The sequence below is a fragment of the Solanum dulcamara genome, chromosome 11 (assembly GCF_947179165.1).
Source record: "Solanum dulcamara chromosome 11, daSolDulc1.2, whole genome shotgun sequence".
Lineage (NCBI taxonomy): Eukaryota > Viridiplantae > Streptophyta > Magnoliopsida > Solanales > Solanaceae > Solanum > Solanum dulcamara.
This window is the reverse complement of record NC_077247.1, coordinates 60,994,034-61,021,876: the sequence shown is the minus strand read 5'-3', so window position 1 is coordinate 61,021,876 and position 27,843 is coordinate 60,994,034. Positions and strand designations below refer to the sequence as shown.

The following is a 27,843-nucleotide window of genomic DNA, read 5'->3' as shown; positions in this document are numbered from 1 at the left end:
GGGATCAATATCAAACTTTCGTTAATACCGACAAGCATAGCTCGTGGAATTGGCTTAAGATTTTTTTCCAAAATTTAGTCCTCAGTGTTGGCTAAAAATTGGTATGTGAAGACGATCACTTCTCTCTAACTTCCTTATAAATGATGCTCCATCCAAACTTCAACAACAGGAAAAAGTCATCACATTTAGTAATTCTGAAATTACTCCGACAGATCTTGAGTTCTTCCCTCTCAAGATAAATGTACAAGAAAGGTTCCCATTTTGTGAAGCTCATTTTTTAAATAGAAGAATCGTTTAGCACGATTGTTCCTTTTTAATGGATCCTAATTTTTTTTTTAATCATAATTGTATCTTATTCTCTTCTTACTTTGGTATCAACTTTTTACCTAATAAATTGGTCTCTTTTTTCCCATCAGAAAACCAGACGAACTTATAGATGATTACACTAAAATTTCTCTCCCTGTCCTCGCATCTGGGATACATTGCTGTGTGCAAACCGATAAATTTGTAGCCCATCTTAGCCACAGTATCAGCGCATATAAGAGCCAGTGACACATTGACAGACATCGTTGCATATAAACATGCTTACATTACGAAGGTGAGGAAGTTCTCCATTTCATTATTAACAATCAGGCACCAGGGATTGAACTTCACAAAACAGCTTTTGGAAATTAATTCCGATTTTATACAAAATCAGGATTTGCATTAGCTGAAGCCACCCAAAGTTCCCTATTACGACCCAAACAATCTAGATGCATCATACAACAGTTAGCATAATTGCACTGGTATTCACCCACCCAAGCTCATTTGACCAGATCAGAATCACAACAATGTAATGGATGGGGTTTCCGCAACATGTTACATCAGAACTTTGATTATTGCTCTTCATCTACTACTCAAATATACATGTACAACAAAAACGTAATGTTCATAGAATGTATAAGATCTCTGGGCATCACATGTTGGCTGTTGTTTCCGTAATCTCCTCCATAGTAATTGCCTGTGAAATAAAAGGCAGAAGACTAGCCTTAGTAGCAGATATAAGTGCAAAACACACACTAGGCAGTTATGAGGCACTGACGGCATATGATAGTGAACCTTTGTTATTACCACACACTTAGGGAGTCTGATGTAAAAAGGATAGAGTAAAGTAGGCACAACTCATGATATCACATGCCATTATTTATTTTTTTTAAATAATTTTTGTCCACTGTAACTCCCATTTTCTCTTACATCAAATCATTCCGTCATTATTATCAACCCTCATGACCAGCAGTGATCTACCTCAGGAGACAACCCAGACTCCTCTTGAGGTAGCCAAAACAGCAAAGAGGAAAAGGGCTACTGACCAAATACTCAGATCTAAGAAGGTAACTATATATCAAGCTTTGCATATTTGCATTTGGTTTACCTGTTCTTCTCCAGCGAAATCATTATCAGGGGTCAGAAAAAGCATGCAGTGACACTCCTTCCTGTAATGCAAGTTTGAAGGAGGATAAGAAAGATAATAAAGATTATAAAGATTCAGAACTAGACTGATAAACACGGAGGCTTATTTGGAGATTTTATAGATGATAAAATACTACTATCCATGATTACTTGGATTGAGAGAATACAGACTAAAATGGTGATGACCAGATACGCATGATGGCACACGTAATTGAGCTAGAAACACTAAATGGCTTCTTCAATCAAGGTTTCCTTTTCTTGTCAAGCAGACAAGCTTCACTTTGCAGATTCATACAGAAACCACAACATATCAAACCCTTCTGTACAATTAAGACCTTGGCATGTTGAACAACCACAGGACACAAGGGCAACTGACAAGTTATCTTTAAACTCATGCACCCAAAACTGTAGTTGCTGACCACTGTCTCTCATGCTTTCTAAAGATTTATTATTCAGATGTTCAAAGCAAAACACACTTAACCAAGCCTTATCATACCAAAAAGTTAGAGGCAAACCCAAAAGATAGAATCTCCAGCAGAAAGGAGGAAAAATGTCATTACAGAATATAGAATCTCCAGCAGAAAGGAGGAAAAATGTCATTACAGAATACAGAGAATGTACAATCTTGATTTCGATTTATTGGATCTCCTATTTCTGGTTTCTTTTTACTCTCAGCAAGCACAAAAACAAACCATGACATGACCAAAATACAACTAAATCTATGAACACAAGCAAAAACAACTTAGTACTTACCTCTCTCTCATTGGTACACATGGACAATTCCAGAAGCCCTGCTGTGCTTCTGCAGCTTTGTCATCATAATGCCTGAAAATCAAAACGACAACAATATGTTACAGTTGACAGTTCATGGTAATGATGATTACAAAGGTACTGTGGTAACTGGGAAGGAGCAAAGCATGAAAACCATCAAAACAAATGTGTTATGAACAAATATTTACCTGCAGGGGCAGAGTGGAGCGCCCAAAGTATCCTTGTGCTCTGCCAAACCCTAAGCATAGGTCAACGAAAACCATTAATTAAATTCCGCCCTCGATGTAGGAATAGATGTTTCAATAATAAGGAATATAGAAACCACTATGAGTAGGGATTAAAACATCATAACAAGAGCAGTACTAAACTATAAAGCAACTATGCTCCACCTAAGTGAATGTCTTTCTTGTGCACATAAATCAGTCAAGCGTGATTTGCTTCTTATATGGATTTCTAGTAAAACATCTTAATAGTTGTGAAAGTAAAGGAGTTCCCTAACTTTAAAAAACCGTGACCCATAAAATTGTACGGATCGCTGTAGCAAAACTGCTTTTCAAGGATAAGGATATTGCAATTAGTCATAGAGTATTCTCTGAATCTAGACTTAGACTTCGGTCCTATACTTGACTAATCCCTCCATCCCATGTTTTTATTTTGAGAAGGTTGTATATTTACCTCTGTCCCATATTATGTAACACACTTTCCTTTTTAGTTTGTCCAAAAAGAATGACACCTTTCTCTTTTTAGAAACTATTTAGTCTATGCATCCCCATTTTACTCTATGATATGACATGATGCAACCCTCGCCACCACTAATTTAAAAGGAAAAGATATGTGGTAACTCTAACCATCATCATTTAAAAGGATATTTTGGTACTTTGCATGCATTCAACTTGTAGTTTCTTTTGTTCAATTTCTACTACTATCTGTCATTTCTTGTTCTCTAGTATTATTTTGTTGTAGCTATTGTTCCTTTTTTTAAGGATGTTTTGTAAGCTTTGCGTACACACTAACCTTCCCAGACCCCACTTGTAGGATTACACTGGGTATGTTGTTGTTGTTGTTGTTGATAGAGAGTCTATTTATGACATATATTCATTCGTGTCCAAGCCCACAAACTTCATAAGTATCTTCTCAATTCAAATTTCCAAAATGTGATAGCTCTATTCTTTGTAGAGCAACATAATTTGGAGAACCTCATAAGACAAAGCATCCAACACCAAAAGGGAATAGTCATAATGACTATCAAATAAAACTAATCTTACAATCACTAGGCATCAAATTAATAAAAGTACTACTAATACAACTTCTGTCACACCCTTGGATACATCCTTATGGTTGATGCTCTATCAAAACCCAATAGGATACTTATCATAGTTGCATATAAGATTCACTTCTTTCGATTGAGAATTATGCATGTTTTACATAGGTTACTTTTGACGTGGATGAGGCTTTAAAATCATTTTCATGACAATGATTTTGGCATCAATTTCCCAATCACCTCGGTTGTTGTTGCTATTGTTTTTGGTATCATATTATTATCATTGTAGTTATTTATTGGTGAGTTAGCTATTATTATCAATAAGTAAATGAGGGATGTCACCCAACGCAACCAAGAACACCAAGAGGATCTTCAACTACCTAACACAGTCTAGAAGAGAACCTTCCACATTATCAAAAGACTTTTCCTTACGAGTGAGCACCCGTTGGTATTGGTGCTTCTAGTGTTGATAGCTCTCCTTCTATACAAAAGCTTTTCCATGGTTTGCTATCACATTACAACTTTTTAGTGCCTCTTCACAAAGAATGGATTGCATTCTATCCTGTTCCATCTCAACCGAAGGACAGCATGTTGGTTGATCTTTGTGATTGGCTTGTATTGTGCAATCTATTAATTCCATCACCGTCACATTCTTTGAAACAACTTGAGATAAATCTATTCTTCTATCTTGTTTATGAGATGATAAAATCTATTCTTCTATCTTCTTTATGAGATAGTAAATCTTTTACTCACATTATTAAAAATTTCTCAACTTTTATTCCCTTCTTTGAGCCGAGATTGGCATTATATATATGAAGCTGCCCCTTGTTTTTCACTGTTCTTTGTTTCTTATTTCTCCCTAAAGTTAAAAGTCCCTCTTACACTCTCCTTTATTAATTAATTAGTTTTGTACTATTGTTCTCTCTTATCTCTCATTATAAGTCTTTGATATCCCCTCAGTTCAAGAATTTCCACAGCTCCACAATTTTAAATTTATATGTTCACCAACTAACATAGAAATATGCTTCTAGAAGATACACAAAAACACACCTCAACCTAAAATATAAACTGAAGGATACCTGGCCAAAAGTGATTGGCTATTCAAGCTTTAAAACCAAGGTATTACTTTTTTTGATAAGGTAATAAGACCAAGGTAGCACTTCTGAGCAACAAAATATTATTCAACAATAATCAATCATCTATAATAGCAACTTTCTTGGAACTGAAATGATACCACACACTTGCAGCTTGTCCTAAACTGCATGTAATACAGAATGTCATTATCTTGGAGAAAGAAAATGACAATACAGTTTCCAAACAGACACTATAAATTTTCACTATATAGCCTAGGAGGGAATATTCTTAAGTTCCAAACATTGTATAAGTTGTCATACCCTGACTGCACACTGCTTACTGATGACTTTTGGTCAATTTAACAGCATAAAATAGTATCTGCGAGAAATGGCAAATTCTCGACATGAAAGTTATTACTTTTACAGCAACTTACCAGCTGACACAAAAAAAAATTCACGAGCTGAAATAGTGAGTTTGTCATTTACCCACTCTGTTTAGTTGCTAATGCAGCAGTCCCAAAATTATAGCGGCAATACAAAATAAATTAAGAAGCTATCGAAGACAGCTTTCATGGAGACTATAGGCCCCAGTCCCAAATTCAATCCCTTAGACATAATCTCAGTAAGTAAAATAGAAATGAATAATTAAGTGACAAGCCTAGAAATTAAACAGGAAAATATGATCTGAAACACATGCTAAAGACATAAACATACGAGTGCGTATAGGAAATGCATAATAGAGGTTACTATAAGATGCAAGCAGTCGAATGATCATTAAAAAGAGAAAGGGAAAAAGAAAGTACCTTGATGACCACAGAAGTTACACCTTTGTCCATGCAGAAATATGTTCCTGACTTGCGAGCATACTGCTCCGAGAATTTCCTCATGATATCAACAGATTTCTCTGATGGCTCCACTACATATGTTTAAATTAGCTATTTCAGTAAAATCAATAGATCAACTTCTACAGATTTCATTGATTTGATCTTCAAAATTATATTTTGATATAGCTGAATGGATGCGTATTTTCATTTCTCTGAAGAAATCACAAGTAAATCTATAGATGCTTATCCGTGGTAATTAAAATGAGCCTTCAAGATCTATAACAGCAGTATATACACTCTAAACTCGAGACTAAAATGTGAAGCAAAAAATTAAAGCTCGAGGCGTCATTAACATCCAATTAGTCTCCGCGGATCGAATTTCAAGATCTTATCACCATAGCTAAACTACATAACTCAAAATCGAAAAGAGAAAAAGACTGAAAAGAAATAACATTGAAAACGCAAACAACACGGAAAAACAGAAATTCAGAGTTGCACGAACTCTACAAAAACAAGCTAGTTGTTACTCACGAGCAATAAATCAAAGCATTTTATTTCCAAATATATGCAACCGAGAGGGAATCATAAGAAACTATAAACTGTGTGAAGTTGAAGAATTAGTACTTTTGGCTACGGTGAGGCAGCGACGAGTAGAAGGCTTAGGAAGAGTAGCGAAAGATAAAATTCCAAAGCCAACGCTGTAGGAGGTGGAAGCTTGAAGAGTTCTCATGGCGGATTCCGGCAGTTATTGCTTCGTTACCTCGTTTTTCGCTCCTACTTTCCGATTGAGTCCAATATATGATTCTATTAACCACCACAACTTCGGAAGGGAAAAAATCTCTTTCGTACAGCGTTGATATTTATATATATACACACTATCCGTTCTCTCCTCTTTTTTTTCCACCTAATATCTGAAGAAAAATTAATTAAATAAATAAATAAAAAGGTCTCGCGAGCGCCACTCGTTGCAATATCGTCGGGGAAAATTACAGAGCCACTTGTTCACCCGCTTCCGTTCCTTTACTACGTTACGGCAACTTCATGTGGGCTTTTGGACATCTTTTCTATGAATGGGCTTTTGAACTTGGCCCATACTCTACACTCCCTCTTTAGGTGAAATTTTTGGGTCATTTACGTTTTTGCTTTTATTTTGTGTTGGTCTTTAATTTCCACCTTTTTTTTTTTTATATAATACATAAATATGTCATTTAACTTGATTTCAGTTGACATTTATACTCTTCAATTTTGGTTGTGAACAAGTAAACACTTAGACTATTAGTTAAAGGCTCGACCAGGCATATTTCCCCTACCGAGATTTGAATTTGCTGGTGTACATGTTGTGTATATTTCAATCATGTTGGTATATTAATTGGCCAAACAATAAATATTTTTTAACTTTTGTCATTAAGGCCCATTATGATTCCTTTCCTAAACATCAAGGCCCATTATGATATTTCCTACCCATCAAGGCCCACTACGTGGACCGTCATGATTCACAAGTCCCAACAGCTCCATTCTTCTTTTTTTTCCTTCTTTTTTTTTTTGAGAAAGACACAGCTTCAATCTCACCCTAAGCTGCTGGAGAATCAGCTGAATTCCACCGATTCATCACATTTCTGCTTCAACGTTCATGGTACGTCGCTCTCTTCGATCTGTATCTTCCTGTACTTTTTTGCGCCACCAAAATCCAAATGAAAATTTGTTGTGAAAATATGCCATAGGTGCATTTTTATGCGTCCTTGTTTTGTTCTTTTAATACTTTTTTGGTCTTCTTCAGACGATTTTTATTGCAAATTCATTGGTTTAGAGATATCGCTTATGGTTAATTTTAACTGATTCAAATGGCCATTGTATTCCTATAAAGAAGAATGATGAGAAACCCTAAATTATATTTGTGTATTGCTTTTGATCTTATTTGATGATTTGATAAGTTTTCAAGGGAGCTGTTGCTTCATTGATCTACTTTCGTTGAAAAAAAATTGGGTTATTTATTGAGATTTGAGTATGTTATGGCTTATGCAAGTTCATATTTTGAACCTAACTTCCTTATCAGAATTTTAAATTCATATTCCGAGTAGTTTCTTTTCTTGTTTGTGTGTGTTTTTAGCTTAGCAGTTTAGAATGAGTTACATGTATATTGATAATTGAGAATTTATGTAATCTGCTCTTGTACTTGGAATTAAGCCCTTTCAAGGTAAGTTTCTTTTTTTCAGTGAAAAGAAACGTTTAATACTCTATTACTTCGGAAGGCTTATGTATTTTTTTTAGAGAGGTAGATTTAAATTAAATTAGTTCCTAAACTTTGAAAACAGTTAGTGGGAGATGTCTTGCATCGGGATTCCCCCCCTCCCCCAGGATACAGACATATCCACATCCAAAAGGGGAAATTCTTTTTGTTTCTTCCCTTTTTTACCCAATTCCCTCAGCATCAGGTATTAACAATCTGTTTTCTGAATATTGAGGTCTTACTATTACTCTCTTGATCTTATGTTTGCAATCTATTAAGCAAAGTGTACCCCATCTGAAGCCCGGGAAAGGAGGTGGGTTGTGGATGAATCTTCTAGAACAGTAGAGACTTGAGTATTTTGTAATCATGATGTGTAGACCTATCACTCACTTAGTGCAGTACAATATAATCTTTTACCTATGTAATTATGCTTTTTCAACCTCGCCTCTTATGATGGTAAAATTACTGATGTGTGGCATGTTCTTCTCACAGGCACCTATTAAGGGCCTTCTTTCTCTGCAAAGGACTGCATTAGCTCAGCGTTCTAGTGAAAGATGGGGTCTATATGGTAGGTTATTTAGCACTCAGGCTGCATCAACTGCTAGCACTCCCCAGCCTACACCCGCACCCCCACCTCCTGAGAAGACTCACTTTGGTGGCCTCAAAGATGAGGATCGTATTTTCACAAATCTCTACGGATTGCATGACCCTTACCTCAAAGGTGCCATGAAGCGAGGAGATTGGTACCGAACAAATGATCTTGTCATCAAGGGTTCTGACTGGATTGTGAATGAAATGAAGAAATCTGGTCTTCGAGGACGTGGTGGTGCTGGTTTTCCATCTGGTCTCAAATGGTCCTTCATGCCAAAGACAACAGATGGCCGTCCTTCATACCTTGTCGTCAATGCTGATGAAAGTGAACCTGGAACCTGTAAAGACAGGGAAATCATGCGGCATGACCCACACAAGTTGTTGGAAGGCTGTCTGATTGCTGGAGTGGGGATGAGGGCTAGAGCTGCTTATATTTATATCAGGGGAGAGTATGTGAATGAAAGGAAGAGCCTTGAGAAGGCTAGGAAAGAAGCCTATGAAGCTGGATTGTTGGGGAAAAATGCTTGTGGATCTGGTTATGATTTTGACGTATATATTCATTTTGGTGCCGGTGCCTATATTTGTGGTGAAGAGACAGCTCTTCTGGAGAGCCTTGAGGGCAAACAGGGCAAACCAAGACTGAAGCCTCCATTTCCAGCTAATTCTGGACTATATGGATGTCCAACAACTGTCACGAATGTTGAAACAGTAGCTGTTTCACCAACCATCTTAAGGCGTGGGCCAGAGTGGTTTGCCAGTTTTGGCCGGAAGAATAATGCTGGGACAAAGCTGTTTTGCATCTCAGGCCATGTAAACAAGCCCTGCACGGTAGAAGAGGAAATGAGTATTCCATTGAAGGAGCTGTTAGAGAGGCACTGTGGCGGTGTTCGTGGAGGATGGGACAATTTGCTTGCTGTTATACCAGGAGGTTCATCTGTTCCATTGCTTCCCAAGAACATATGTGAGGATGTGCTAATGGATTTTGATGCACTCAAAGCTGTGCAGTCAGGGTTGGGGACTGCCGCTGTAATTGTCATGGACAAGTCAACTGATGTTGTAGATGCAATTGCAAGGCTCTCGTACTTCTATAAGCACGAGAGCTGTGGTCAATGTACACCATGTAGGGAAGGCACAGGGTGGCTTTGGATGATCATGGAAAGAATGAAGGTTGGTAATGCAAAGTTGGAAGAGATTGACATGCTTCAAGAGGTGACGAAACAGATTGAAGGGCATACCATTTGTGCCTTGGGTGATGCTGCTGCTTGGCCAGTGCAGGGTCTTATTAGGCACTTTAGACCAGAGCTAGAAAGAAGGATCAAGGAGCACGCGGAGAGGGAGCTACAACAAGCGGCTGCTGCTTGATTTTTTTCAAAGGTTGGTTCTTAAATGTGTGTTACATATACATTATAGAGTTGATAGTAACCATGGATCCTCCTCATGATAAAACATTCATCTAAAAAGATTTATTCTTTCCATGTTGTAAACTTTAATAAAGTGAGATTGATTTCCCAATTCAGTTAAATGCTTTCCCTTTTTACCTAGGTCCCTTTTTGTTGTTTGGGATAAATGGGTCTTTTTGATGCTCTTATTGTTTGGTTATCAAAAATTATAGTAACATATGCAAAGTACTTGAAGACATATGCCCCCAGGGCCTAGCTCAAGTCGCAAAGGGTGGAAGATTTATGGCTTAGGTCACAGGTTCAAGCCCCACACCATGCAAAGCGAAGCCTGGTATTTAAGTGGAGAAAGGTAGAGGGGCGGGCCCATTATCCACCGAGTTTAGAAGGCTATGGTTGGTCCAAAGGGCGGGCCACAGACGGATTTCTCGGTTATCAAAAAAAAAGTACTTGAAGACATACCTCTCAGGAACTTAATCTCCTTTTTTTTAAGGTAAAGGTTTATTGATCAAGTACCAAGAAGGTACCAAAAACCAAAACTTATAAAAAACTGTTGGGAATATCCATTCAGTCAGTCAATTACAACATCTCCTTAACAACTCCAAAAACTCCATATAGTCAGAAACTCCATGAACTTTATCTCCTTTGCCTTTTGTAGGACTACTGACCTCTCCTTGACCAATGCAACTTCAATTATTTCTGTCCACAACAACAACAAATCCAGTGTAATCCTACAAATGGGGTCTGGAGAGGGTAGGATGTACGCAGACCTTACCCCTATCTTTGTGAGGTTTCGATGAGGTTTCCTCTAGATCCTAGGCTCACTAGGCTCACAAGAGAATTTATCAAAGCAAGGTATCTGGAAAACAACAACAACATACCCAGTGAAATCCCACAAGTGGGGTCTGTATGTACGCAGACCTTACCACTACCTCAGAAAAACATGGCAGCAAAATAGCAAAATGCAAAACAAACGAAGCAACAGATAATAGACTATGCAATTACTCAATAGCCCCTACCACTCCCACATAGAGTGCGATAACACTCAACTACTTACTAGCCTTCTACCATAATCTTTGACCTCCAAACCTTCCTATCTAGGGTCATATCCTTACTAAGTTGGAGCCGGGTCGCGAAAATGCGTTGGTGATGCCAGCAGTAGGCGGCAGAGGAGAAATGTATGGGGAGAGTCATGACAAAGAATTGCCTAAATTTCCTGTCCAACTCAGAGAAATCAACTCTTCTTGTGACCAATAGAAGAAAAACAAAGCCAAAAAACGTAGGAACTGTCATATCACTGGCAAGTTTAGTGGATTTTGCATGACAATTCTATGCATGGGGATGTTTTCTTTGATAACTGAAATTGACAGAGCATCTCCAAAAAAATAGAAATTTATGAAAAAAAGTCCAAAGGGTGTGACTCTAGTTATAAGCTGATTGAATATAGCAAAATGATCCAGACAGCTATACTATCTTCAACATTTTGCATGTTCCATCTTGACTTATGAAATTAGAGATATCTCATCAATATTCATCCTATTGTATTGCTACAGAGTCTCTGTAAGCAGCTCCGCCTTTGACAAATTTAAGCACTGATGTGTAATCTTGAAGCATACGCGCTTTGCCACTCTGATCATTGTTGGTACAATGCTATACTAGTTTGGTTCCTCCCCACCACATCCCCCTGCCTTCCCCATTAGCACGTCTCTCAAACATTGGTTTTCATACATTAGCATCTGCAACAACTAAATTACTTATACTTATCGTGGCTATTTCATAATTGTTTCCTGTCTCGTGTTTTCAGTTTGATGTTTGATACCATGGAATAAACTTTGAGAAGTACCAGAAGTATGAATGTGGGAGGGGGAAAGCAGGATGCAGAACTTCCCTACAATCCAGCCTCTTTTTGTTGTCAAACTTGTGTAAAACTATTTTTACATTGTTGGCCCAATGGGTAATGTATGTTTCAGAGCTGGTACATCTAATGTCTTAATGTTTCTATACATTATTACTGCCATGGCTTTGATAGTTGAAAGATGCTTAGTATTTGTCGTTTGCATTAATAAAAGCTACACTTTGGCGATTCCAATCTTTTCCGTTAAAAGCTTTTGTACTTTTGGCATCATAGTTCCTTTGTTGCTCAATATTATTATCTGCTCATAAGTCTTACGCTCTTAGACGTCATATCTTTGAGAGATTTTAGATCAAATGCTGTGAATTACTCCACTGTAGTATTAGATCCGTTGCTTCGTTGTATATGAAGCTGACAACTCTATTTTCTCTCATATTTGGTGTGAGATTCAACTAGTAGAATTTTGACCAAACATTTTAAATGTATTATTTTTTAGAATTTAATCTGAAAAAGAAATACGTTCTATTTAATTTTTGAATATATAATGCTTATTAGAAAAGAATTTATTGGTCTAATTTTAGCTTCCGGAGCAGATCCTTGATAAAGGCAAAGTCATAAATCGATACCGAGGGAGTACGATCGGAAGTCTACGTTTCAATCACTGTAAATTTATCTGCAATTAGTTTTGTTAATTCAGGCAAAACTTTATAAACTTGAACTCGGAGGTATGAACCATGTTATAGAAGAGAGGACTATTAAATTTTATAACCCTCAAATTCAGGACCAAAAAGATAAAAACAGAAATTAATAGTTATCTGTATCCATTTTGCAGACCTACGTATTAAATACCCCAAAAGAAAGAAAAATAAGGAGAGATTACTCTGTAGCCTGTACTATAATCCAGAGATACTTAAGCAATCTATTTCTTTTTGGTGCATTTGAGTTGCTTACGCACTGGTTTTGTTATGACCGTAACTAATCTAAAAGCAGGATGTAATCTAAAGGAGCATGTGCAATGTGTGACTGATATCTCTGTCCTTAAATAACTACGGAAAATTAAATAGATGACATGGTAAAAGATGTGTTTAAAACTTTCTATTTACATAAAATGTAGGTCAGCAACTACGGATAATTGAGAACTGATAACCTATCTGAAACCAATAAAAGATGGAGCTAGTTCGAAAACAATTAAATTAGCAGCGTCACTTAACTAACATACAGTTATAGGTTTCATCCCAGAATCTCTCCAGTTGATGCACAATGAACACTGTCACGCGAGACAGGAAATATCATGTGGAACTTATTCCAGTTACTCAAAATTCTGCAAGGAGAGAAGCTCAGTGGCAGCTGGTTCCCTTTCATTTGTATTGGAGAGTTGATGCACAGTTTATATTCCAACTCCACACCAGGAAAGCAATTGTCAGATGCATGCAAAGACAATTCAGAGACCATCATTGGGGGCAAAAAAAGGGTTGTTAGACGAGAGCTCAAGGCTTTGACCCTGACGAAACCAGTTGGCAACTTCCCTTGTACCCAAGTTGGTTGTTGCCTACGAAGCAACCTCCATTTCATGGTCGGACTGCAAACCACATTCAAGTCTAATTGCTGATATAAGCTCAGGAGATATTGACATCAGTTCCTTCGGCTCTCTGCTGTTTCGCAAATCTCTGGTGTCATTTCCATTGGAAGGAACATGCTCTCCAACTGGTCCCCAACCTCTATACAATATGACTTTGCTGGGTTCTTGAGAAACAAGAACGGCACCTGTAGCTTGCTGCAGATGTAAATGTCAAAAGATAGGCTTTCAGTAAATATGGGTGGTGCCAAATGAAACAAGCATCTAAAATAGCCTATACACGAACCTCCAGCTTGAAAACCACCTCCCTAACTGAAGTCCCTTTTGCCCTTCCTTTGACATTCACAATTGCAAGATGGTACTTCTTAAAGTGTTCTTTGATATTTTTGGCAACTCCAGTAACAATATTGCTCCTCCCTGATACACAGATGCAAAGGAAGAAAAAATTTAAGGGAAGGAGTCACCAAGACTGCTTATGGAAAGAAGATTAGCAGTATAAACACATAAAATGCCGAATTCCTGCTTGCATCAAATAAATTTCTCCTGCTCTTTCAAGGTGAAACTAAAATTTCTGCGTCCCAGTTTACCATCAAGTCCATCACAAGTGAAATATTTTGACATCATTAAAGACATATCTCAAAACAATGAAGTTTTGAGCAAATGCCCAACTCAGTGAAAGCTAAAGCTTGCAGTGTCTTCTCACTTAAAATGGAAATGCACGTTGGTTAATTCTTGGTTTCAAAACTAGCTATATACAACTTGACTACACCACAGTAGGAGGAATACAGAGACAAAAAAAGAGGTACTCATTACCAACAGCAAGCACTGGTTGCTTCTTCATCTTGAGGGCTTGTTTTCTGAGAAGCAGCCTCTCCCTATTGGAAAGATGTACTTTTCTGGGAGGCATCCTTGCGGACCTACTCCGGGTGGATCTAAGTTCTTCTTGAGGCTTTACAGAATCAACTTGAGACACCTTTTTATTGTCAACTTCCCGAGGTTTGTTGAAACTTTTGGCCTCAGAAAAGTGGATCTTAACTTCACCCTACAATCAACGAGAAAAGCATCCAAAAAAAATTACCATAAACTTCAAGATGGAAAATAAATAAAATCATAAAAGTTGTGAAGAGAACGAAGTTTACCTTAGAAGATTTGGAAACAGATTCATCCACTGCACTTCCAAATGCTTTGTTGTCCACATTCTCATTGAACATACTTTTTGATTCCTTGATTGATGAAATAGATTGTTGCTGAGGTTGAACTGTATCAAATGTAGCCGCAGCCTTACTCTCATATTGGAAAAAGGAATCACTTGGAATTTCTTGCTGAGAACTGTGGTCGGTGTCAGAGGAATCACTTGATAATTTGTTCTGAGAACTGGGGTCAATGTCTTCTGCAGCATCCCCAGAATCCTGAATATAAAGCTACATAAGCTTTTCTCTCTTTCAATATTCACACTGCAAAAGAATAAAAGATGCAAAAACTGATACTACGGAGAATGTTAGGACCACATGCAGATGAAACATTTAACCTTGATTGATTTCAAGCATATTCAACACATTCTATAACCATCATAGCGCTTCTTTCCATCTTGCTTAGTACTCTATGATATTTAAATTCAACTAAAACAGTTCGATTCTAGAAGGAACGTTTTCTTACAATGATATTCAGCGTGTGGCTAGGTAGCAGGAACACCTACAACAGATAGAAAAGGTTAAGAAAATTCCTTAAACTACAAATTTGGGTCATGTGGGCAGCTATGTGACTTATCATTAACTATGACTAAAGACAACAACACAGGATTCTACAACAAATTTTTCATACATGATGATAAGAATGTGGGTGGTTATATGTCCACAACCCGTCTTAACTCCAGATCAATCCATCTCTTAAACATAGGTATTAATTACACATGTTGTCCTAATAAATTTAGTGAGAGCATAAAGAAGATGCCTACAACTTGAAGGCAAGTGGTTTGTGCCTATGGTATCTGAGACTTTTGAAGGTGACACTCTAGCTTGTACCTTATATTTGGCTGATAAAGGATCTCACACCCAACAAGTATCAAAAATATGAGAAGCAACATTAAACATAAATTGTTCCTTCAACAGTAACAGAATGTATTGTACCACAAATGCATTAATTTTCACCTCAGAAATGCAAGGACTTGCTAAACTAGACTGGTAATTAGTTCTGCCTGCAGCATCAGATATTCCCATCACAGGTGCCTGCATATCAACTATATCCAGGGACTGACTATGAATCATCTCCTCATTTTTGGCCTGAATCAAAGCAAATCGTGCAACATTTCAATATAATTTAGAAGTGAGCTGGTAACTGGAACACAAAAATCAAAGCAACTCCAATAAGTTAAAATAACACACCAACCGTGACTTCAAAGCCTCTATATTTTGTGTAAGCTTTAAGACATGTAATTTCAACGACTGCATCAGAAAACAAAGCAAAAGATAGATAAGCAGCAGAAGAAGTTTGGCAGAAGCATCAGAAAGAAAGGCAAGTGAAAAGAAGAGGAGGAAAATGGAAATCTATAGAAATAAGAAACCTCACAACGGTAGAGAAGCTTACAGACTATCATACAAAATGGTTTACCTGCACCTCAACTCAAATGTGTTGCAGAAAGACATTGATACTTTTTCGGTATTTCCCTTTCTAATTGTTCGACTGGTAGAAGTACAATGATAATGATAGATGGAAACACATCTCTAGAAACAAATGCCAGCAAATTTAACTAGTTGCGAGATCAAGAACTTGAAACAGACACACAACAAATGGAAGTTGTCCTTATACCAAAAAAAAAAAAAGAAAAAAAAACATCAAAGTACCAACATGTAAGCTATTCCTTATGTTGAGTTACGTAGTAAATTGTCTAGATTGGTTAAGGGCTTCCAATTGGTTTATCAAGGTCTTGGATTACTCCAAGCATGGCCATACAATTTTGGTCTGAAAGCTCAAGTTCTTTCACATGGTACTAGAGCTAACCTTTGTAAGTCTATCATCGCACCGAATCAGGTTACACATGCAAGTTCGTGTTGAGTTATATGGTTGTCATGCTTTGGTTATGCAAGAATTTCCAATGGAGTCCATAAAAGGATGGGCTAGATGTGGATTATTTCACAGCTAAACTTACCATGAACAATTCATTTTTCACCAAAACCCCCATGTTTATGCCTAGATGTTTAAGTGACTCGATGTACTTCCACGAACAAAAGTGGATCACATAAAATAACACGGTTGTTTATACTGAGTGACAAAGTTGGCTATCCTTCATACCACGTGAGGAAGGTTCCTTTTGGAGATTTTTCATTTTCAAATAAAGTTGGTTTCTATTCTAACTCTGATATTGGCTGGGATAAGTTACATTCCAATTCTGCAACTCTTCTTAGTTTTTTAGTAGAAAGTGAGATGTATAGCTGCAATAATAATTAAAAGGGTAAATCAGAACATTAGATTATTTTTTTTTGGAGATGAACAAAAGAATCAGAATGTTCAATTTTGAATGGAAGCAGAGAAAACTGTAGTTGATAAAGGGGTCAAATCTACTAAATTTTAAAACCATGCCAAAGTCAATTACTAAAATAAAGAGGAATTATATCTGGAAGCTTCTAGATTCATTTATTGGAACCTTAACTACTAGAACATTACCTGACGTCGCTGAGCCTCAATAGAGCGCTTCATTGCTTCTCTTTTACTTAGAAGAGTCTGAGGCCTCAAAGAAGCAGGCCTTTCATAGTTCTTTCCTCGGTACACAATGATTGCATAACCCTTATTAACTCGCTCAACAGCAACTAGTATTCCCCCACTCTCTGCCTCCAACATCCTAGCTATTTGGTGGACCTCTTCAATGTTTTTCCTACCGGTTATTACCTTTACCAATTCCCTATACTTCCAATGAAGGTGCATGTTCTCGACCGTTCCATCAAAGACTCCCCGCCTACCTGAGCATGACCAGAGAAATACATGAGTCAACTTCCATAAATATGTTGGCAAAAGAAATAGGCTTGCAGTACAGAGGCACTCACCAAGAAGTAAGAAAGGCTTCATTCTCAAGCCAATCTTCCTTAACATGAATCTTTCTTCTTCAGTTATTCCCTCTTTATCCATATCAGATTGTTGTGGCACCTCATCCTCCTCAAGCTCTAGAAGGAGCTTCTCTGCCTTGGCTTTCTTTTCCAATGCCTGGCAAAATATAAAACATTCAAAAATAAATATTAGAATCTGCAAGAGAGTGGACAGATGCAACCATTATGAACACATACAGTGGTTAATTTATCTGCAGTTCTCTTGATAGCAGCTTCCATGGATGTAAGTTTCTTTTTTTCTTGGAGACCTTTCTGGTTATTTCTGCTTGCATGTCCATCATCAAAAACACTTCCCGTTGTGGATTGTTTCCTTTCCTTAGCATTTGCTTCTGATGAATTAAAACCACTCCTCTTTTCCTCTTCAACAACTTGCTTTCTCCGTTCTTCTATTGCTGAAGAAACTGCAGAGGGCAAGAAGTCCTTCCCACGGTAGAAGACAATAAATTCCCTATCCCTAGAGAGCAAGGTTCCTCCAGTCAGCCACTGCAAAGTTTACTTTATGTGAAACACAATAGGATAAGTTCTACAAAGTATAGTCATTTTTCAGAAAAGAGCCAAGTGTTGCATGAAAACAAAAATATCTCGTCAAATGACTAAACTCATTTCACAAACCTTAAGCTCTTCCGCCATCAATTCACTGTTAGTGTTCTGAACTCCTCTTTTAACGGCAACTTTTGCAATTTCACATTTCTCCCAAAGCTTCACAATTGCAGCAGCCAATCCTTGGAGTTTTCTGTTTCTACCTGATAAAAATACACGAGCAAGTATATCAGATGTTTTCTAGTAAAATAATAGTCTGCAATCAAATTAAACTTACCTAATGCAAAATGGCAAGGCAAAGGTCGACCAAGTCTCCTCAGTGTTGTCATTTCATCATTTGTCAATTTAGGTTTTACTCCATATGGAAGTAGACGGAAAGGTTTCTTGTACCCAGGGACTACAGCTGGCAAAAGATCTGCATCGATAGGCAATGGCTCACAACCCCACCAATCGGTAAAGCGGGGCCCAAGACCTTCCAGCAACTTGTCAGCTTCTTCAGTATGTTCTGCCTCTCCAGGCAATTCAAATCGGACTCTGTCTGGAGAACCTACGCCCTGGATTACACGTGGAGGCAACTTTCTGTCCGATGCATCAGATTTTACCGCATCCATGCTAGATGAGTTAGTCATATGCTCTTCCGTACCCATGAACAAGTCAGAAGTAGCATCTTGTGCACTGTTATTCTCGAAGCTATTTTCAGAGAAATAAGGATACTTGTAATCAGCTCCTCTATACAAAATTATATTACTTCCAGATCTCCAGACAACCAGACCTCCAGTTTTCTTCTGTGAATATTTAAATAAGCCAAAACAATGATAAGAATTATGGCAGAGGTGTACTGCATATTAAAACCAACTTAAGAATTATGAATTCTACCTATGAAAAAGCATTACGGTTAAACACCAAACCATTATAATTCTTGATAAGTAAACTCATGTCATAGATAACATATCAGAGACATCTAAAGGAAAAAAGTTAACTCACATACTCCCCAAACCTACTCCAATGAGGCTGTTGGTGGCGGATTGTTCTATTAAGAGACTGGTTGGTATCCTATTTGACGTGCTAGTCAAAGTAGATAAATTTATTTTGCCGGTAGACTTTGTAGTGTTGAATTGTGAAGTGGACATAGAGGTGTCTATTATTTTAGCCCGACCATTCCTAGCTACGGGAAGAGTGCTAGTGAGCTTCAATTTCGAGTTGGTGAAGAGTTAATCAAGTTCAAAGTGGGCCACACCTACAAAACCTCCAGATGAGTGTAGAGTGGCGTCAGGGAATTAATCGGTGGATGAGCAGGTAGAAGATCCACAAAAGGAGGAAATGCCACCCGACATCGGGTAGAAGCTTTGGAAAAAGGAAGATATGTTGAGTATTAGAGAGACCAAATGCTGCCATTTTACTTTATAAATTGGCCCCTTTTCTACACTACATCTCCCAGACACAATGTCTTCTTTCTCTGTAAGTACTACTCAGAATTAGTGATATAGAAAAGTGGAAGGCAACAACCATAGGTATACAAGGATCAGTAAACCACCTGCATAAAGTTTTAAGTCTTTATCTGTGATATTTGATATAATTGTTAAATTGGTCTAAATTCCCCATATTATGACTAGCACAACAATTCAAAATGGAGAGTATGCCTTGGAGCAATTATGGAGAACATTCTTCTGGTATCCATGTCCTCTTATGCAAATTAACTCACTTTCATGTGCAACACAGAGGGCTGAAGAAATTGCCAAAGTGAATCTGTTCAAATTATTTTGTTACATTAGTCTACATAGGAAAATCTTGGAAAAGTCTCAAATGAGTTCATCCAATTAAAACAAACCCAAGCATGCAGTTTCAATTTGTTAAAACTATGACAACTGAGTATTGGAGAGTAAGTAATAACCTCTAACAACTCATGAGTCCTCTTCATATTCAACCTACATATGTCCTCACACGTAATTTTAACGAGCTCGGTACGCCTCCATCTTTCATGAATACCATTCACAATTCCCTCAGTAATCCCAGCCTTTCCAATCTTTAACTTTTTCCTGAGCGCAATCCCAACTGTCCTCAGCCTCCTCAATTCCTCAGCTGGCAAAGTAAGCTCAGCCAAACTAGGCGCTCTCTCTTTCTTATCCTCCTTATTCTTCAACCTCTCTTTCTCCTTCTCCTTCAAGAACTCATTCCTCAGTTCATGAAACTTCTGTATAGAGTTCCCTAAACCAGGCTGCGGTAACGGGTTTTCGGGCGTACTCCAACTGGTATCAAGCGTGTGACCCACACGGTACTTGGGTAATTGGGTAGGCAAAGGAACAAAAATTTGACCAGGTGAGTTAGCAGTGGAATTAGAACTCAAAGCATTTTCTTGGGTTTCTTGATTCTTGGATTCTTCAACAAAGCCAAGACTGCGTAGCTTGTCGGCGATTCTTCGGATGGCGGATTCCGGTAAAGCTTCAGTATCAGGGGATGTGGCAAAAACGGTAAGGAGGGTAGGGGGAAAGGAGGGTTTTAGGGAAAGAGAAGGTGTAATGGAGAAGAGGGAATGTGACGGTGAGGGGTTTAAGAGGATTTTAGAAGGGTTTATGGGATGGAAGTTGCAGAAAGGAAGCAACATTGGTGTTGGGGAAGATGATGAGGGCAAGTGATGCTATCCTTACATCGAGAGAAGATCAAAATGACTGGAAAGATATTGGCCTATGCTAAAATATATGATTTTTATATGTACTTTTTAATATTTAACCATAATTAAACTATACACAAATTTATTGTAATTTGTCAATTTTAAGATTAATTATTTAATTAATTATTAAGTTTCTGACGTTTTGGACTCAACTAATTCGAATTCATAAAAGGTCAAGTCCATTTGACAGTAAAGTCAAAGGTTACTTTGTTTTCATAACTGACACATGTAATTGAGAATATAAAATGGGCATTTAAAAGTGTATTGAGAATTTGAGTACTAAAGTTCAACTTTCAACAATAACAATAAAACACTACATGATTTTTTACTGGATATCTATATTAATGAGAAATAATAAATATCCGTATATTTAGTCAATATTAGCAACTCAGACACTACCATTATAAAAAAAAATGCATATTAAGAATTCACTCTAGTATGAATCTCCTGTCCTTCCAGGATACATGAAATAAAATTTAGTGACAATCACACATTAGGTTCAGCAGAACAAAACATGTAAATGTTCTTTTATACTCAACAAACTAAACACATTTCGTCCTTAAGCACTTTGAAGCATCTTCTCTACCTTCACAAGGTATGAGGTAAAGCTGCGTACCCTCCTCAAGGGACTTATAAGATTAAACAGGGTATGTGGTTTTACTTCAACTCTCGTCTCCAAAACAAGGAGGTATTAGAAGTTATAAAACAATATTGTGATAAATTGTACAAATTTAACGAACATCCTTCTTATAAAATTTATACAGTTCTCTTCCTCTGCTCCAATATCCAGAGACTTGTGGAATAGTTAAAGGGATGTTGTATCCCATTATTTGCATACAACTTTCATAATTTTACAAATCAGAAATCATACAATATGTCAAGTGCATAAGTGAATGAATGATAGTGAGCTTCACAAGTATCTCCTATTTACAGTTGAATTTCATTGATCACTGACTTGATACCATAAAAACCTTTTTCACATTCTTAAACCACTTTCAACCTTCACTTGGAAAGGACTTGTCTGCAGATTGTTATAGGTAAAGGGCGTTCATGCAATGGCCATTTGACAATCCCTGCGTATGGATTGTGTGTTATATAAGGATTGACATCAACACTGAAACAAACGGTAATATTTTATTTATTTATTCAATTCATTGAGAATCTACAACATATGCCTTTTTCTTTAGCAACTTTCTTACTGCTCCTAAGTCTAAACTCACATTTTTGCCTGCAAATACTGATCCACGGTGAGAGGTTTGGGACCACCAAACCAATTGATCATAAATATCTCTTCTATCTCTAATTTGTATATCTGGAAATCGTGACTCTTGGGCCAACCTGTCATTGGTTCAAAATAGTGACATGTGAGGGCTGTTGTTAACAAAAGTAAGCATAGGAGAACTGTAGTACTTTAGAATGGCAGCTCAAGACATTTACCTTCCATCTCAGGGTGTTTTGTGAATAAAGCAGTTTGAGCAAAGCTAGTTTCCTTTGGATCTCCATTAACAACTTTCAACTAAAACAGCACAAAGACAAAGTATGATAACGTTAGCAAGAATGTGGACGATATTTTTACACTTTAGGACAAAGGAACTACAAAAGAAACAAGCAACATCTAGTTTTCTGGACTTCCAAGCCATAAGTTTGCAAATCAACATCTTTTTCATAGCTTAACAAGTGAATCCATCAACGTCGTAATTGCTTCAATTAGCACAACATAGAATGATAGCAACCATGGTGAAAACAGATTCTCCTATCATACATATTATGACATTTTCAAGCATTGATTAGCAATTGGATCAAATATTATGTTTTTTAGTTTACTCTTATCTTTTCGACATTGATGCCGACAAACTACAGCGCCAAAATAACAAAATTGAGTGCAAATGATTACTGAGGAACCAGTTAGTGGAAAGTTCAGACTAGCAATCTGTTTCAGAATTAAATGTGTGCAAAAATGTGCAAGTATACTTTCAAAATTCCGGGAACAGGCATAATATTGAGTTTTCAGGATGATTAAAATTACCATAATAAGGTTCACAGAAGAGCATTATCATGTTCTACCATCCATAAAATGCACAAGACATTTTTTTACTAATAAAGGGCTTAGCAACTACTAAGGGATAGTAAAGGGATGCGCTGAGCTTTGGAGTGAAAAAGATGCCATGGAAGAGTAGGATCCAGAATAATCGGCAAATCACAAAGAACTCTAGTTTGAAAAACAGCTACATCAAAAAACAGAAAAAAGATCTTGTTTAAAGGAGAAGAGTTGTTAGTGCAACCACCTTTCCTACAAGGGTAATTTTGGCGCAAGATGGGTTCTCAGGATCTTTCTTGCCACAAGTTCCAATGGCGTACTCACTGATTGTAAATGATGATCTCTGGTCTTTTAATGCATTTCTAGCAGTGGGATCAAGTGTTGTTAAGTAGAAGTACGGTATGCCACGGCCTTTGTCTGGTAACCCATCACTAAATGAAACAACATTCCTGCACAATAGAAAGTAATTCAAGATAAGACTACTAAAACAAGTCATGACTGGTTCTAAAACAAGATTGAACAGCATCAAATCCATAAAACATCTCATTCCATATATCCTCCATCTCTAGTCCTAAAGGTTCTCGAGGTTCAAGAAACATAAAGTTCTAAGTCGAGAGCTTCTAAAGAATTCAAAGTCCAAACCCCTTCAAAATCGAACAAAGAACTATCTCCTGAATTAAAAATTATCACCATTCCACTTTTTTATGTAGACATTTCCTTTTCCTAGAGTGATACTTGACTTACGATCATGCAGCTTTAGAATGCAATAAAAGAAATATTGTAAATTGTATGCTAAGAGTAATGGTAAAACAAATACATTTCTAATACCAAATAACATGATGACAATCCGGTTGACACCTCCCCTATGAAGTACAAAGTAACATGATGACAATCCTGTTGACCCCTCCCTTATGAAGTACGAAGTAACATAAAATAAAAGACATCTCGAACCCTTCTTCTTTATTTTTCCTTTTTGGTAGTGGAATGAGAATGCTGATCATCAGGAAATACATGACTACAGAAAAGCTTTTCAAAATAGTCCACTTTTAGGACTATCAGATAATCACGATCTATCCATAAGCAAAACTTAAGACAAACAAAATAGCTCCCCAAACAATATACAGAGATATAGTCTAACATACATACCCGAACGGTGCTCCTCCCATATCACTTGCTATAGTACTGCAAAAGAAAGGTCGCGAAATCAGCTTTCAGTTAAAATTACTAGGTTTCAACAATCTTATATAATATATTTAGCCAGTACTGTTATCTGTCATAGCCAGTAAGTTGACTTTAGCTGCCACAAATGAAAACATCTGTAATGCAGATTTAACATGCTACTCCCTCCATTTCAATTTGTTTGTTGTTTCAAAAGAACGTCTCTTCCCTTTTTCAGGCAATGCTTTAATCCAACTCTCCACATGACATACTTAAGACCATACATTACACATATCTTTAGTTTAAGGCGAAACCCATCGGTGGCCCCCTAAAATTGGCACCAACTTTCACTAAGACACCTAAACTAGGAAATGTTCATTTTAGACACCTCAAGTAAGGGTCGAATGTGTCATCTTGACACTTTTTTGATGTCAAGATGACACATTCGACCCTTACTTGAAGTGTCTAAAATGAACATCTCCTGGTTTAGGTGTCTAAGCAAAAGTTGGTGCCAACTTTAGGTGCCACCGATGTGTTTCGCATTAGTTTAACACAGCAAAATTCAAATATTTTCTTTACTTTTCTAAACTCCATGTCAAGTAGACTAACAAATTGAAAGGAAGGAGTAATTGACAAGGGGATGCCGAAGTTCTAGCCCCTCCAAACAGGAAACAAGATAACAAGAAAAATTATGTCTTCACACTTAAATAGCATTCAGTAGTGACAAGATGTATCTAGGTTATGAACTATGAAGCTGCATCTGACCAAAACAGAAACAAAATCTAGAACAATCAAACAGTCAATAACCCTCGATCCCAAACCAATTGGGGTTGACTAAAAATAACAAACAACAATAAAACAATCCATCTTTCAGACAGAGCGATAGCAAAGCTAGAGAAGGGAGATAGTACATACTTGAGGACACCCCAAGAACTCTGAGAAACGAGCCATCGAGCAAATAAGGCAGCATCATCCGGCTTGGGTCTGCCAATTGACAGTAAAAGAGGGCGCCCATGAACAGATTCTTGGAAAAAATCCAAGAAGAACAACAGAGAAAGTAAAATCGAAGATGCCCTGTTGATGATATTCATGATGTTTACTGTAGAATGTAGGAGTAGTTGCAGTTTATGGATGAGAAGAGTGTCGTATTTATATACTTGTTTTATGCCTTGTACAAGATAAGGATTATTAGGATTTTGCAATTACTTACTGAGAAAAGCAGGAACGGAAAGTGCATTTTTTTACTCAAACAGGGCAAGAAGTTCCGGAGAGGAACAGCATAAAGGATGCGTGCACACGAGAAGAAGCGCAATATTAATACAGGCTTCAGAATGTGATAAATAACGTGGGGTTTTAGAGAAAGTGCTTATTCTGGTATTTTAGTTGTGTCATTTGTTAAGACCCGTTTGGATAGGCTTAAAAAAAAGTAATTTTTACGTATATGAAGTGCTTTTAGAATTTTGAACTGCTGAAAGTTATTTTTATAAATAAGCAGTTGAGTGTTTGGATAAAAGTGCTTATGATGTGAATTTTAGGGTTAAAAGAATAAAAAAAGGTAGTTTGGAATTTAGTTAAAATATAAGGAATATAAAAGTAATTTCCATGGTCAAAGAAAATGACTTTAAGCACTTTGGAAAAAAAAGTTAGGAATCCTAACTTTTCATTTTTGACTGATTTTAAAAACTTTATGACTTAAAGTCAGCATTAGGCAAACACGTTCAAAAGCTAAAAAGGGAGTCAATCCAAACGGGCTCTAAGTATATTGTGTGCTCCCATATTTCATATTTACGATTTCTTTACTTAGAAATAAAGATCTCTGAATTTTTCAGAAAAATTTTAAAAGCCAAAAAGTAAAAATAAATTTATAAAAAGGTCATGAAATCAAATCCCGCTCTAGGCTTTATTAATTTAGATTCACATGATAAAATTTACTTTAAAATTAGAAATATTTTGTTGATGGATGAGTTTCATCTTTTCCGCAATCTTTTTGGATATTTTGATATATATTGTTAAATTTATTTTTATCAATAATAGACTGTTTGCATAAATTTTAGAAGGTAAAAAGTGTTGATTTTTTTAAAAAAGAAAATGCTTATTTTTGAAAAAAAAGTGAGGGATTTTATCAAAGCTTTGTTTCGTTTGATAAAGTGTATTAAAAGAAATAATGCATTTATTAGCTTTGCGTATTAGTAACTTATTTAATACACTTTTTCAGCCTAAATAATTATACACTCTAATGTGTATTGAAAAATGTGTTACTAATACATAAAAATTCATGATATTAGTGAATCGTGTTGTGGTGATTACTCTACTCTAAATATGCAGATAGCTTTACATCAACTGATCCTTTAAAAGATTGAGTTGAAGTTGAAGAATAAGTAGGAACATAAATATTTAAGAGATTTTTCCAAAAAAAATAATAATAATTTAGGAGAAGTATAGCATTATCTAATAGTCTTGATACAAACTAACCACGTTTGAATTAATATCAATGGTATTAGAGGCACTCATCCCTCTTTGTGTCCTTGTACCTAGGATGGTAATGCAATAATATAATGTTGATTCGGGGCTAAAAATAATCTAGCACAACGAATGCAGAGCATAATAATTTGTTATGATCTTATTATAACTTATGAGACATAATATTTGAGTCTTACATCGATTTTTTAGAACGTCTTGAAATTCATATAATATTAATCTCTTTCATTTTGATGACTAATTTTTGAGTATAAATATCTCTAATTATATCATATATATAACTTTAGAACGAATGAGCTATTTATTTATTAACTCACATTATTTTAACTCGTTTAAATTTAGCACAGAAAAATAATAATATATGAGTCTTCGGAAGTCAGGTGGAAAGCAAATTCAGACAAGTCTAACTAGAGGGGCGCAGGCTAAATAGGCAGGCACAGCCTGGCCAGATGAACGAAGCTTCTCTTCAATACATAAACAGATAGAATTTCTTGCGACCTGACGATAATCAAAGTCAACAATGGGGCTATTCAGCTATACTGTCGCCGGCGGCGGATTCATACTAATCGGCGCTTGGGAATCTCTGGTCTCTTCCTCCGGTGCCCTGAAAAATTCATCACCGTCGTCCACTACCCAATCGCCGCCACAAAACTCATCTACAGATAAGCATGACCAAGATTCTGTTTTTTCTTCATCGGTCACCTTTGTATTAATCTTAATCCTTTCGTTCCTTTTCGTTCTTAATTCCTTATTATCCTTTTTCGACGCACTCAACTCCAAAGACAACGTTGGTTCCGTGCTTCAATTGCAGGTTATTGCAATTTCGCTTGTTTTCTTTCTCTATTCGGTTTTAGGGCTCATGACCTGCTTGAAAAAATCTTTTGATTTACCTTCACCGATCCTCAATTTGCTTTGCCTCTTCGCTTTTGCTGAGGAATTTTTGTTGTTTTACCTTCAAAGGAAAGACCCAAGTGGAGTTGAGAATCGTTACTATGATCTCTTGCTTGTGCCTATTACTATTTGTGCATTTTGTTCATTTCTTGAATTGAAAAATCCCAAATCGAATTACACTAGATTGGGACGTGGGATTGGGTTAATTTTGCAAGGGATGTGGATTCTTCAAATGGGGTTTGCGTTTTTCTCCGATTTGATTGCACATGGATGCTATTTGCATGAAAAGAGTAGAGGTAATTACACGGTTAAGTGTAAAGGTCATCCTGAGTACCATCGAGGTGGAGCTATTGCTACCCTTCAGTTCAATTGCCACCTTGCTCTTCTTGTGGCTGTGGTTTCTTTTGTATACTCAATTGTGTGTAAAAAACATGGCATTGGCCGTGAACATATGCGGTATAGACCTATTGGAGCTGAGATGCAACACTTGGAAATGGATAGTCAAGCTCATTTTAAGTTGGAGTCTGATGAAGATGATGACAATGAGAATGTGATAAAAGAAGAGATGAATGTTGAAATGCAAAAGGCTATCTTACCTGTTCCTGAATCAGAAACTAATGGCTATCATATCCATCCTTGAGGAAATCGATGGTTCATTTTTTTGTTACTAGGTATAAAGATATATTCTTTGCAGAGGGGTTATGGTTTAGAGGTTGGGGTTCCCTTTGTATAAAGGATGTGAGATAGAAAAAAGAAAGTTTCAGTCTTTTTGTATTTGATGATTCTAGTTCAAATTGCAGTGTTGTGTTAGAAATTTTCTTTGAAGTGATTTATATATATTTTCCTTTGGTCTGTGGAAGACTTGCTCTTTGATACTAATGATAAACTAACTTTTCTTATCAAAAGGAGCTTTACTATATTTTCTATTTCACTGTTCAATATCTATATTTGG

The 27,843-nt window shown here is 36.8% G+C and overlaps 5 protein-coding genes across 6 annotated transcripts; 2 read left to right on the top strand and 3 right to left on the bottom strand.

Moving 5' to 3' along the window:
* Positions 1-599: 599 nt before the first annotated feature.
* Positions 600-6,316, bottom strand: LOC129873842 (ferredoxin-thioredoxin reductase catalytic chain, chloroplastic). Its single transcript, XM_055949032.1, has 6 exons — positions 6,003-6,316; positions 5,358-5,470; positions 2,409-2,458; positions 2,203-2,274; positions 1,412-1,472; positions 600-1,000 (listed from the first exon to the last, which is right to left on the bottom strand). Exons 1-6 carry the CDS (start codon positions 6,106-6,108, stop codon positions 956-958), a joined length of 447 nt encoding a protein of 148 aa, XP_055805007.1. The 5' UTR covers positions 6,109-6,316; the 3' UTR covers positions 600-955.
* Positions 6,317-6,865: 549 nt separating this feature from the next.
* LOC129872863 (NADH dehydrogenase [ubiquinone] flavoprotein 1, mitochondrial) lies at positions 6,866-11,682 on the top strand. Its single transcript, XM_055947804.1, has 3 exons — positions 6,866-7,011; positions 8,098-9,570; positions 11,398-11,682. Exons 1-2 carry the CDS (start codon positions 7,009-7,011, stop codon positions 9,556-9,558), a joined length of 1,464 nt encoding a protein of 487 aa, XP_055803779.1. The 5' UTR covers positions 6,866-7,008; the 3' UTR covers positions 9,559-9,570; positions 11,398-11,682.
* An 845-nt stretch (positions 11,683-12,527) lies between these two features.
* Positions 12,528-20,347, bottom strand: LOC129872340 (CRM-domain containing factor CFM2, chloroplastic). 2 transcript variants are annotated; one of them, XM_055947305.1, is made up of 13 exons: positions 19,550-20,347; positions 17,936-18,443; positions 17,731-17,861; positions 17,296-17,601; positions 17,059-17,215; positions 16,682-16,974; positions 15,403-15,462; positions 15,169-15,300; positions 14,678-14,713; positions 14,161-14,430; positions 13,835-14,063; positions 13,308-13,438; positions 12,528-13,219 (listed from the first exon to the last, which is right to left on the bottom strand). In XM_055947305.1, exons 1-13 carry the CDS (start codon positions 20,258-20,260, stop codon positions 12,995-12,997), a joined length of 3,189 nt encoding a protein of 1,062 aa, XP_055803280.1. In that variant the 5' UTR covers positions 20,261-20,347; the 3' UTR covers positions 12,528-12,994. The 2 variants fall into 2 exon arrangements, with proteins under 2 accessions (XP_055803280.1, XP_055803281.1); XM_055947306.1 differs by lacking the exon at positions 14,678-14,713.
* A 670-nt stretch (positions 20,348-21,017) lies between these two features.
* LOC129874751 (uncharacterized) lies at positions 21,018-24,837 on the bottom strand. Its single transcript, XM_055950100.1, has 6 exons — positions 24,438-24,837; positions 23,511-23,546; positions 22,612-22,813; positions 21,764-21,842; positions 21,547-21,664; positions 21,018-21,399 (listed from the first exon to the last, which is right to left on the bottom strand). Exons 1-6 carry the CDS (start codon positions 24,611-24,613, stop codon positions 21,375-21,377), a joined length of 636 nt encoding a protein of 211 aa, XP_055806075.1. The 5' UTR covers positions 24,614-24,837; the 3' UTR covers positions 21,018-21,374.
* A 1,514-nt stretch (positions 24,838-26,351) lies between these two features.
* Positions 26,352-27,817, top strand: LOC129872947 (uncharacterized). The gene has a single exon (XM_055947907.1). The coding sequence runs from the start codon at positions 26,521-26,523 to the stop codon at positions 27,529-27,531; it is 1,011 nt and encodes a 336-aa protein (XP_055803882.1). The 5' UTR covers positions 26,352-26,520; the 3' UTR covers positions 27,532-27,817.
* The last annotated feature ends 26 nt before the right edge of the window (positions 27,818-27,843 follow it).

Coding starts and splice junctions, on each gene's coding strand:
- LOC129874751 (XM_055950100.1), bottom strand. CDS start 24,613: ATGAATATCATCAACAGGGCATCTTCGATTTTACTTTCTCTGTTGTTC. Junction 21,665..21,763: donor AAAACACCCTGAGATGGAAG/GTAAATGTCTTG, acceptor AACCAATGACAG/GTTGGCCCAAGAGTCACGAT. Junction 21,400..21,546: donor CAGTATTTGCAGGCAAAAAT/GTGAGTTTAGAC, acceptor ATCCATACGCAG/GGATTGTCAAATGGCCATTG.
- LOC129873842 (XM_055949032.1), bottom strand. CDS start 6,108: ATGAGAACTCTTCAAGCTTCCACCTCCTACAGCGTTGGCTTTGGAATT. Junction 5,471..6,002: donor CTGCCTCACCGTAGCCAAAA/GTACTAATTCTT, acceptor AAACATATGTAG/TGGAGCCATCAGAGAAATCT. Junction 1,001..1,411: donor ATTTCGCTGGAGAAGAACAG/GTAAACCAAATG, acceptor TTTATTTCACAG/GCAATTACTATGGAGGAGAT.
- LOC129872340 (XM_055947305.1), bottom strand. CDS start 20,260: ATGTTGCTTCCTTTCTGCAACTTCCATCCCATAAACCCTTCTAAAATC. Junction 18,444..19,549: donor GGACTCATGAGTTGTTAGAG/GTTATTACTTAC, acceptor AAATATTCACAG/AAGAAAACTGGAGGTCTGGT. Junction 17,602..17,730: donor TGATGGCGGAAGAGCTTAAG/GTTTGTGAAATG, acceptor TAAACTTTGCAG/TGGCTGACTGGAGGAACCTT.
- LOC129872947 (XM_055947907.1), top strand. CDS start 26,521: ATGGGGCTATTCAGCTATACTGTCGCCGGCGGCGGATTCATACTAATC.